The 11,433-nt window shown below is 44.7% G+C and overlaps 2 protein-coding genes across 4 annotated transcripts; one reads left to right on the top strand and one right to left on the bottom strand.

The window, feature by feature from the left end:
• The first annotated feature begins 1,513 nt into the window (after window positions 1-1,513).
• LOC123164136 (paired amphipathic helix protein Sin3-like 4) lies at window positions 1,514-5,777 on the top strand. Its single transcript, XM_044581560.1, has 4 exons — window positions 1,514-1,711; window positions 2,442-2,565; window positions 4,987-5,067; window positions 5,175-5,777. Exons 2-4 carry the CDS (start codon window positions 2,506-2,508, stop codon window positions 5,361-5,363), a joined length of 330 nt encoding a protein of 109 aa, XP_044437495.1. The 5' UTR covers window positions 1,514-1,711; window positions 2,442-2,505; the 3' UTR covers window positions 5,364-5,777.
• Window positions 5,778-6,415: 638 nt separating this feature from the next.
• On the bottom strand, window positions 6,416-10,721 carry LOC123164134 (G-type lectin S-receptor-like serine/threonine-protein kinase SD2-5). Of its 3 annotated transcripts, none has more exons than XM_044581558.1 (3): window positions 10,270-10,721; window positions 9,719-9,816; window positions 6,416-9,148 (listed from the first exon to the last, which is right to left on the bottom strand). In XM_044581558.1, the coding sequence occupies exon 3, from the start codon at window positions 9,137-9,139 to the stop codon at window positions 6,614-6,616; it is 2,526 nt and encodes an 841-aa protein (XP_044437493.1). In that variant the 5' UTR covers window positions 9,140-9,148; window positions 9,719-9,816; window positions 10,270-10,721; the 3' UTR covers window positions 6,416-6,613. The 3 variants fall into 3 exon arrangements, with proteins under 3 accessions (XP_044437493.1, XP_044437494.1, XP_044437492.1); XM_044581559.1 differs by having other exon boundaries at window positions 10,441-10,721; XM_044581557.1 differs by having other exon boundaries at window positions 10,446-10,721.
• Window positions 10,722-11,433: the final 712 nt, after the last annotated feature.

The raw sequence follows: 11,433 nt of genomic DNA, 5'->3' as shown, positions 1-11,433 counted from the left end.
ATCAATTGCCCAACAATAATTTGTTTACTCACTGTATGCTATCTTTATGAGAGAAGCCCCTAGTAAAAACTATGGCCTTTGGGTCTATTTTCTATCATATTAAAACGAAAAATACCTTGCTGCAATTTTATTTATTTATTTTATTTTGTATTTTTGTTCGATCTATCTATCATCACCATACAATTTAATCTTGCAAGTAACCACCGAGGGGTTGGCAACCCCTTGTTCGCGTTGGGTGCAAAGATTTGTTATTTTGTGTGTAGGTACTGCTAACGAGGTGTTGCAGGGTTCTCCTACTGGATTGATAACCTTGGTTCTTAACTGAGCGAAATATTTATCTCTACTGTACTGCATCATCCTTTCCTCTTGAAGAAAATCCCAACGCATCATCCTTGTCTTGGCTCGCTCCAGTGCTTGCAGTCATGTTAGGTGGTCTACGGACTTAGATGTAATTTTTATTTCTTGTGTTTGTTGTACTATCTTCACAGATGAGAAATAGATCATAAGTTTTTCTAAAAAAAGAAAGAAAAAGAAGTGAAAGAGAAAGGGAAATGATTCCCACCAACCGGCCAATCTTGTGCGAGTGTAAGTCACATCCGTGTCCATTGGATGGGCTCTTAATCTTACGGTCAAGAGCCACCCCCTCCATGTCCACGTTCTGCAACTGGTCCATTATTTCATAAAGGGGTTATGCAACTAACCCCTTGTTGCAAACTGACCAGGGGTTAGATCCTGCAGCGCTTGGGACTATGGAGACGGCGGCTGGGAGTAGAGAGGGTAGCGGTGCAAGCCTACCGCTAGGTAGACCCCTGCGGCGGCGATGACGATGGGGCATCCGTCGGCGGTGGCCGGCCTCTGTACGGATCCAAAGATCCTTTTCCCCTGTTCCTGTAAGCCGGCGTAAGTGGCCGGCAGTGGCAGTGGTGGTGGTGCTCCTCGACGTGCTTCTGAAACAAGGGGAGCGGCGGCGCTATTGCTCTATTGAGGCCGGCGGCGACACGCACACCGCAGGCAATGACATCGGCGTTTCTGCATATTTTTCAGTTTTTAATTTTTCTGCAACATTACCTATGTTGTAAAAGTTCTCCCACCACATCACCGTTGATGCAAAAAAGTGAAGACAGAAAAAGAATTTTGCAGCATGGCCTATGTTGCAAAGAAAAATCCGGCAACACAACCTATATTGAAAAAAAAACGGCGACATAACCTTAGTTGTACATGTTTCCGCAACAAGATCTCTATTGCAAAGTAGTAAGACATTAGGTAGGCCGCTTGATTGTGTCATATCCCACAGCTTATGAGGTGAAAAGATCCGCCGGGCGAGATGTAGCAGCCCAAAGAGAAAACATATTATTTTTAGTAGAAGGAAGGAGGAGAGAATATTTGCCCTTTGGTTTCACCTATTTTCCACCGTAACTTGTTTTCACCGCATATTTTCTCTCCCTGCCACTCCCAGCAGCTGCCTCTTCGTCCTCCCGGTCTCTGCTTTCGCCCCCCCGCCCCCACCCCCCTCCCCCACCCCACCCTCGCTCGAGTCCAACCCCCAGCAGCCTCCTTCCTCTAGTCTCCCCTCCTCTCCCCCTGTTGCCATCTCCAACCTAATCTTTCTCCTCTCGCCGGTCTGCCCGACGGATTCCAAAAGGGCTCGCTCATTCGGGGGAAAAGCTGTTCGCCGTGGCTCCCAATCTCATCCATTTCTTGCCTGTTCCAGGTGAGAAAGAACCCTTCCTTTTTTCCGAGAACCCTCACTCCGTTGCGTAGAGATGGATTTTGGTGTCTGGCTCTCGTTCTTGATGACTGCTCCTAAAAGAATGCGCTCATCTGATTCTGATAACCACAGTTTATATCCTCTTTATAGGTTTGCTTCTTGATTTGTTGATTAATTACTCATCCTGGCGAGTGGCGACTGCCCCTAATCTGTACCTGTTGTTTGTGGATGATATTTGTGCCTTGTGAATTTTGACCATGGAGCTGGTCAGAATAAACTATGTTGTTCCAATCGCTGCCAGCAGAATATCATCTCTTCTACCTGGAAAATTGAACACTGCAGGATAATTAAAATGATTTTTGGTGTTGACAAAGTTATGATGCTTACCTTTTGTGAGCTCGAATGTTCCCGTTCTCTTTTCTTAAAATCAAATCTTGTGAGTTTTGATAGCTTGATGTTACATTAAATTGTTTTTTAATTGCTAATTCGCTACAGCGTTTTGGTTCTGCTCTCGAGTAATTGTCGACAAAGTGTATTCTCTTGGTTCTGAACTTCTGATGATGTAAAAAGGCACTATTTTTAGTAGAAATTGTACAATTATTTCGTTATATTTCTTTAAAGGAACTATTTAGGGTCATCTTTTTTGTGAAGCTGCAAGTTGGGTGTGTGCATTTTGCTTTCTCTCTTCTCTAGTGGAATATAAACTTTAACATTATCTGATCATTACCTGCAGGAATCTGTGGAATTTTGTGTCTTTAAAGGCAATCCAGGGTCTGGTCCTGAACTGTCGGGGCTCCATGTCTAAGTGGGAACCTGTCACATTTGAGGAATCTCTTAGCTTTGTTAAGAGAGTTAAGGTGAGAAATTTTATTAATGAAACTTTGAACCATGCTTCCTCGCAAAATGATAATAGTATAAAAAGACATGCAGTGTGACTTGCGAATCTTCTCGGTGTTCATAGACAGGGCACTATGAGTATGTTTGGTTCATGGCCAAAATATACTCTGCTAATAATCGGCCTTGGTAATATTTGGCCAATGTCTGTATGGTTTCCACTTTTTTGGAATACACATGCCCCTTTAGTCGCCGTGGTACAATTCTTTTGCTTAAATTGGCCAAATCCCGAGCAAGAAAATTCTTGTAACCAAATTCTTGTAAGGTAGACTTAGGATCAAACCAACAAACCCTATCTTTAGTGTTAGCTGCTTACTTGGATATTGCATTTCTGTCATAACAGTGGTATATCCGTAATAGGGATGCAAAAGCACATGCTTCATATTCTAAATATTTGGCAAAAAAAAAACGGCGTGATAGACAGTGTTCTTAATATTGTCAAAAATATTGTGGAGTGAGAGACAGTTCTCGCCTAGACTCTAGAGTACTGTTCATTGTCTAGAGTGCATACCAAGAAACTTTCTTGTGTCCTCTTTCTCAATGATTTGGTGTCCTGTGTGCCTTGCAAGTTGTCAGCAATTAATTGAAACTGTTCATGCTTCCCTTTTCTCAAAAGAAAAGGTTGTCAGCAATCATTGGTGTACACAGATTGAGTCCATGCTTGCCAGCGAAGCACAATACAAATATGTATTTCCCTCTTCAGAGCACCTGCGTTGGAGCTAATTTTTTACTGAGAAAAAGAAAGATTTAATCAAACAAAATAATAAAATATCTTACTCCATGCATGATGTATTCTTCACTTGATTTATGGCTGTAATATTTATTTTTGTACTGTATCTGTCTGAGGTCATCAGACTTGATACCTTTCATATAAATATATTCTTTGTGTCTCGGGTCTTTACTTTCTGCATTGCTGTAAGTTTGAGTTGATCTAGCACATATGCTGGGAATCTGGCGAGAACAAGCTGTATTCCACTGAGTAACTGGCAGTTGTGGTTTGAAATATTTGTGATGTAGGCTGCAGAATGAAATGCTTAGGTAGATCTTTGGGTTTTGACCCTTTCCCGGACCCTGCGCAAGCAGGAGCTACGTGCACTGGGCTGCCCTATATGTGCGACTAGCCAAGAAACATTGGTTTTTGTGCATGTATGACAACAAAACTCACGTTTTATGAAATTTAACAAAGCAATTTCTTTATAAGGAAAATTTAGTGTATATGAATTGACAAAAAGAAAAACACACACGATTGCTTGGGAGAAACTTGGATGTGGGAAAGGGTTCAGGTAAAGGAATTTTAGTGAAGCTAAATGTCTACGTCGTGTGTAATTGTTCTGCATGGACAGTTTCTAGTAACGCACAGTATCCATCAGGTCGCTTAGTGTAGCAATCATTTCTTATGGTCACATAACTTCTGAACACTTCACTGTGAAAAAAAATGCCTTTATCAAATTTTCTTACACTCCTGTTACAGAAGTATAGTAATACCATACCCATACCCGTATGGCAATGGGTAGAGCAATACCATACCCATACCCGTATAGTCAGTGGGTACAAAATTCTACCCATACCCATACCCATGGGTATGAAACTTTACCCATACCCATACCCGACGGGTACCCGTACCCGTTGGATGCCCAACGGGTAGAACAATTAGCACACAAGTTGTTCACATTTTTACACTCATTGATAACACATTTGACAAAAAACAATTATCTTAGCTCAATAACAAGTAGATGAGTACAAGATACTCATAAGTCAACAGGAGTAGAAAAGTCACATGAAAAATTAATGATTAATTGATGACAACTTAACATTAGTTCACAAGCAGGCAGGGTATGGGTATACCCGTGGGTACAAGATTATACTCGTACCCTACCCATTACTTAACGGGTAGGGTATGGGTACTACCCATGGGTATAAAAGTGTGCCCATACCCGGCCCATACGGGTACGGTACCCGCGGGTACCCGTACCCATGGGTAAAATTGCCATCCTTACTCCTGTATTTGGCTGACCTAAGCCTGGAGTCAATTGATATGTTCCACTACTAGGACTTCTTGATATTTCTTTGGGCGTGTGGAATATAACATCTGAAATAAGTGACCATCAGGGGGTCGAAGTGAGCCTAAATCACTTGGTTGTGTGAGTTCATGCACGATCCCACCACATCGATTCAAGTCCTCACAAACTCGAATGTGGGTTCCTATTTGTTATACTATATATGGGCTTCTCTAACATCTTCCCTTACCAAAATAAAAATCATGGCTGTTGCATGCATATTGTGCTCCTATCTCATATTTGATCGAAGCAACTCTTTGGTACAAAAACACTTCAATTCAATTAAGTCAGGCCTTTAACTTACATTGCATCATGTCTTCTATACAGGCTCGTGACTACTTGTTATACCTGTCGCTGCTCAATGTGCTCACCCGGAGTGATCAGATCCCTCTGGAAGCTTACAACGAGGTACTACCACAATCGCGACCCACCTCTTACTCGCATCCAATAGTAATCTGTAGCCTGTCGGTACATGATAAATCCAACTAGTCTGATCCATCCTGCTCGAACTGCAGCTTTTACTTCTTTTCCGGGATCACGGAGACCTGCTAGAGGAGCTAGGGAAGTTCAGACCCCTCCCCCCTTTCCCAAGCACTGTGTACAGCCACAACACAATCTGGATGTTCATATTCCTGATGCCCTTTCTGCTCCTGAGCCTTCTCCTCGCGTTTGAGAAGCCGTTGGATAGCTTCCTTCTCCGATAACCCGTTGCGAGCTAAAGATCAGCACTACGATGAAAGTGACCGGACACGGAATGCGTGCATGGGCTGCTGTCTTGTGATATCCCCTCAGAGCCCATTGCCTTATTGGTGCTTTTGTGATCATGTTCATCCTTTTGTGATCCGCCCGCATACCGGTGCGCGGATAGTATCTCTGAATCTCTCGGAAGGACAGGCTAAATCGATTTTTTTGGCTTGTTCAAGACAAACTTCAGTGTACAATTGACAAACTAAATGAAAGAGTTTAGTTTTACATGCAATATTTTGCAAAGTGAAACTAGTTGTAGTACACGAGTAACAGCGGAATTGTGTAACATAATAGGAAATGCTACACATGCCACTGATTTCCTGTTCACCTGATGGTAACGGCGCAGGATGGCAAATGTTTAGTTAATACTCCGTATCATTTTCTGCTATATCATGGTCACCCATGGTCAGTTTGAGACCATACAGGCAGGTGCTTTGATCTGCATTCTGCTGTTGCCGCTGTGTTTCAGGCGCAGCAAGCAGCACAGCTCCTCAGCGGCATGGCCCTGAAAGAAGTTCATCACATCTTTCTTTTCTCTCGCTGCGAACAGCCATCGATTATTGTAGAAGGTTGGTAAGAAAGGCGACATAAAATTCCCGTCGATAGGCAGCATGGCGTTGATGCCTTGGGAGTTTTCCTGCATCGGCATGTAGCTGGTGTGCACCTGGAACTGGAAGAAAACCAAGCGTTCTCTTTCCCTTCAATAGTTGTGCAGTTTCGTTGATGCAGGTGAAAATTAGTTTCCATTGATCAGATGTATGTAATGGATATCTCATCATTCAGTGAAAATCCATCTTTTGCTTTGGAAGACGGTTTCTTCTGATTTATCTGAAACAGTGGATATATACTAGCATTATATTTCAACTTCTGATATAAGTAGATCATACACTGATTATGCCACAGGTTTAACAAAACCTTTTAGAGAGACATTTTAGTACACAAGGAGTCCTAAGCTGATAGTTCTGTATTCTTAAAGTAGAAAATTAATTATAGCTTATAAAGAACTAAATATGGCAAAAAGATATATTAATTTCCACAACAAACCTCATCTGGTAAAACTATTATAAAAAAGTACCACCTGAAATAATGATCAACATATGTACATGACATCAATGTGAACAAATGATCACCAAATCAACAGGCCCTACCCCAAAATTGAACACCAACATCCTAACTAAACACACTAATATACACATCATTCATACTGTCATCTAGGACCAGAGAGCCGCACTGCTGAAAGCAGAGCCTCACTGTTGTAGTCCGACATCCCCGACGACATGCCCTCCTCGCTGCTCGATTTGAGGGCATTCGCATAGAGCCTATATCCGATCTGTGAGGATATCGGTGGCTGGGGCACGTCGCAGACGCACTCGAGCATCTGGACCACCTTTGACATGGACGGCCTCTGGTAGAAATCCTCCTGGATGCACCACAGAGCAACCTTGATCGCGATCTCCAGTCGCTCATCCTTGTCGTTGTACCTCAGCTTGGCGTCAAGGATCTCGCGAAGGTCGCCCTCCTCCAGCTTCTTGAAAGCGAAGGACGGGAAATGGGCCTTTTCTGAGCCTTCCACGGGGTCAAAGTTTTTCCTCCCGCTGATAATCTCGAGCAGAACCATCCCGTAGCTGTATACGTCGCTCTTCTCTGAGATGGCGTAGTTGGTGATCCACTCGGGCGCGAGGTAGCCCCGCGTGCCTCTCATCGTCGTGAAAACATGGCTCTGCTCCCTGCTCATCAACTTGGCAAGGCCAAAGTCAGATACCTTCACAAGGAAGTTGTCGTCAAGCAGGAAATTCTCAGGCTTGATGTCGCAATGAATGATCTTCGATTCACAGTCCTGATGGAGGTACGCCAACCCCTTTGCTGCTCCAAGTGCAATGTTAAACCTTGTATCCCAGTCCAGAAGGGGATCATCCTCCTTGGTACGGAAAATCCACCTTTCAAGTGACCCTTTCGCCATGTATTCATATGCAAGAAGCCTGTGTGAATCCTCAGCACAGAAACCTCGGAGTTTAACTAGATGGATATGGTGGATGCTGCCAATTATCGTCACCTCGGAGCGGAACTCTTTCCTCCCTTGGCCTATGCCCTCCAGCTTCTTTACAGCAATGCGACTGCTATCTGGGAGTGTTCCCAGATATACAGATCCAAATCCTCCTTGGCCAAGCTTGTTAGAGAAGTTGTTTGTTGCATCCTGGAGCTCCCTGTAAGTGAACCGCACTGGTGCTCCAGATATCGTCTGCAGATATCCATCGTCTTCTGATGAACCAGCCTCATCTTGTGAGGATGGAGGATACCTCTTCCTCCTATAAATGAAGAAACCGACATAAACAAGGCCACCGATGACAGCCAAAGTTACGACTATAATGACAACAATAATAATGTTGTGATTTCCACTGTCACTGCCACTCCCAGCTTGCCCTGAGCCACTGCTAGATACCTTGATGAAAGATGAAAAATTAGTTTTACTTGCACCTTTCTGCTGCAAGCTACCAATCTGGTCAAAAATGAAGCAATTGCCTGTTTTTTGGTCGAAGAACACGGCGATGCATGAGCAATTTCCCATGCAAGTATTCTTGCAACCTGTGATGTTTGTCTTAGGCACAGGTGAGGTGAAACTAGTACCGATATATCCAACTCCACTGTCCAGTTGAGCCAGCTGAAACGCCTCTTTTGACTTACAAGGTGATATGAGACCAGGGTCACAGTTTGGAGAAGAGCCGAGGGCTGAAGGGCATTGGCATCCTGTCCCACTACTGCAAATAGAGTACGGTTTACAGTGGGTTGGCGTGTCACACGAGTCCTGTGGGATTGGGGTTGGCAGATTAGTCTTGCCATTCCCACTCTGCAGCATATAGAAGGCAATCGACCCATCCTCACCGAGGACAGCAGCTAATGTGGTGTTGGCATCACCCTTCTGCGCTATGATGAGCTGTGATAGAAGAGAACCTGATTTATCATAGAAGGACCAAGAAGTTGAACTGAGGTTCGCAGAGTAGATTGCGCCATTCTTGTTAAAGATCAGCCTATTATCCTGCAGTGCGGACCAGTATGGTTGGGGGTTCTGGAAGCCTGCATACAACATCATGTCCCCGGACTTGATTTGAAGTGTATGTGTCATGTTCTGTCCGGTGGAATGGCTCACAAGGGTCATCCCATCACTGAAGCTTTGGCCAGACAGAAGTGTGTTTGTTGGATAGCTGAAACTCTGCCACAAAGGAGAAGAGCTATCTTCGCCGAGCACTACAAGATTGCCGGAGTCCAGCAGCTGCATAGAGGCACCTTTGCCAGAGATATTGGCAGTCCAGACAGTGGAGCCTGCAGACTGCAGGTAGGCCTTGCCATCCTTGTCAAACTCAAAGCTATCCGAATGCGAAACAGGAGAGTTAGCATTTGCAGTCCAGACGACAGTAGTGGTGCCCAGGTGGACCACTGCAAGAAGGTAGGATGGGCTCTCTGATAGACCACTGGTGATAAAACCAAAGCCAAACACCGAGCCGTTAGAGAGCAGAAATATTCCACTGTTATCAATGTACTCCATTTCCGAGCCACTGAACCCTGGTGGGAGAACATATTTCTGAATACTGCCACTGCATGTTATCCAGAGGTTGGGTAACACAAGCACCCACAGCATAATGAAGCATAATGAAGAGACATGACATTTGCGCCGTGCATTCATTTGTATGAAAGGCGAGCCCTTCCAGCTGGGAATCTTCAAAAACCATCCAGTCATTGACGTCCTCTGAAATGTTCACAAGACAATTAGAATCTTAGTTGGTAGAGGAAATATTGGTTTCATATGCAAGCAAAATTAGACATTGAATTGCTGGCGGGCAGTCTCCATATTATAACAGCTGTAGGTTGACAAATTCGACTAACAACTGTTCTAGCACAGATGACAACAAATGTCTTGATACAGCAACTATAGGATTAATAACGGTTACGAGCTTCACTTTTTTTTTTTGAGAATCCACATTTCTATGTGCAAAGTAATGCAGTTATTTGATCTTGATACCGAAGCCCGTGTTGCCTGGTAGCTTTCTGAGGAAAGTGTAAAACGTGATGGCCCCCTTCCCCTTTTGTGCACGGAAAAGGAACCAATATACATCGTTTTCATGACTTCCAACATGAATTAGCCAATCACATTCACACCATAGCCTTTTGCACAAGAAATGAGGTGAACAAACGTTGATGGCACTCATTTGATTCAGTGTTACAAACCCTGAAACAGTATGATTTAAGGGACTACTGCTACAAGAATAAATCATGATACTGGTAGCAAGGATGGTTGGAAGAGAGCTGGGTGCAGTACCTGAGGTGGGAACGGTTTCTGATCAAGCTACTTGCTGTTGGTTTCTTCAAAGCATCTACAAACATTTGATAGTTTTGCACACGGTCCTAGACAGGATCCTGCAGTCAAAAACATACAAATAATAATTAGTGATGGGAAAGCACAGCAGTTAAGAACGCAAGTTGGAGAAAGGCCAGCGTTTCACTGAAAATGAACACAAAAAGGGTAAAATATCCATCACTCTCCTTTTTCCATTTTTGTATTCGTCTACTTGAAACAAGTAGTTCTAATTAATCTGGAACACACTGAGGCGCGTAGTAGCTAGACTTTACTAGTAAAGAATTGCGCCCCATTAATTCTACACATTTCCATTGCAGCGAGAATTCGAGGCAGCTGAAACATGCCAACGAAACGAATACATCCAAACTAAACTGACAAAGTTAAAATCCTCGTTTGTTTCTTGCTTAATTCAAGCCTAATTTCACTGAACGTTCACTGCAGAGCACAGCCAGACGCCAAATTCGTGGGAGCAAGAAAACAGCAACCGGAGCAAGAAGCAGACCAAAATTCACCTCGGCTCAAAATCCGCACGGCGCAGAAACCGGCAAAGCGACGAAAGAAAGAGAGCCACGGAGCCAACCGAACCAGCAAGAAAGATCCGTGCACGGATAGGGGAAGGAGTCAAGGAGGAGGAAGAACTCGGGACGGCCCCGGACAGGACAAGAAGAGACGGGCGTGGTCACCTCACCTGAAGCAACGGGAGGACGAGGAAGAGACCGGGGGAGGCGAGGACCGTAAAAAAGATTTTGGTGGGGAGACTCGACGACGAAGTGGAGGAGGAGGAGGCGGCGACGGTGGTGGGGGGAGAGTGGTTGGGAGGTGGTAGCAGGCAGGGCGCAGCGCGGCAGCGGGACGAATAACTACGGGGGCGGGCGGCGGATGACATCGGGGTGGAGGTAGATCGATCGATGGACATGGACGGATGGAGATGGGTGCAAGTGGGATGCTGCTGCTCCGTATTTTAGTCGCCTCATCTTCCTTGTTTATTTCTCTAGCTCGGTACTACTAGGAGTATTTGTTTAGTGCGTACGGCCACGCTGCCAGCAGCAGCAGATAGATCGGACGTCCATGAGGATATCATATCACTTGTTTACCGGATTATATTGCGAGTGATTTGCTGGTGCATTAAATTTCGTACATCTTGGAGATCGTGCGCGAAGGCCCTAGGCCACGCAAGTGTAAAATCTGGAGTAAAATGCACGCGGTCAGAGTTTTAAGCGAGGTAAACGTCAACTATAGTAGGGAGTAAAAAGTGGAACGGACCTACTACACCGCCTACGATTTTTTAATATACGGACGCAAATGTGTCGTATGTATAGCATCACTCGGGGTGGAATATACTCGTAGGAAGAATATAAGCGCATCTCTAACCGATCACTATGAGTGTGAGAGAAGGATTGATAAAGGAGGATAAATTCCATTACTCTTCTATAACCGGCACCTAGTTGAACCCGTATAACCGTTAGACGAGAACAAATTCTACTTCTCGGCACCACGGACTCCTATATTTACTCGGCCACTCACCCACCCGAGTAAAAAAGATGCCCCCTCTCCCCTCGGCCGCACCCACCAACCTCACATCGAATCCACTCCGGCCTCTCCCTTCTTGCCTCCTTCGGCCACCATGCGTCACCGCCGACCCTCCGTAGGACCCGCCGCGCTCCTCCCCACACCGA

Source organism: Triticum aestivum, chromosome 7D (assembly GCF_018294505.1).
Source record: "Triticum aestivum cultivar Chinese Spring chromosome 7D, IWGSC CS RefSeq v2.1, whole genome shotgun sequence".
In the NCBI taxonomy this organism is placed as follows: domain Eukaryota; kingdom Viridiplantae; phylum Streptophyta; class Magnoliopsida; order Poales; family Poaceae; genus Triticum; species Triticum aestivum.
This window is presented reverse-complemented; position numbering and strand designations above follow the sequence as displayed.

Excerpts from the sequence above, each read along its gene's own strand:
- LOC123164136 (XM_044581560.1), top strand. The coding sequence starts at position 2,506 with ATGTCTAAGTGGGAACCTGTCACATTTGAGGAATCTCTTAGCTTTGTT. Across the intron at positions 2,566-4,986 it reads GCTTTGTTAAGAGAGTTAAG|GCTCGTGACTACTTGTTATA; the intron begins GTGAGAAATTTT and ends TCTTCTATACAG. Across the intron at positions 5,068-5,174 it reads CTCTGGAAGCTTACAACGAG|CTTTTACTTCTTTTCCGGGA; the intron begins GTACTACCACAA and ends CTCGAACTGCAG.
- LOC123164134 (XM_044581558.1), bottom strand. The coding sequence starts at position 9,139 with ATGACTGGATGGTTTTTGAAGATTCCCAGCTGGAAGGGCTCGCCTTTC.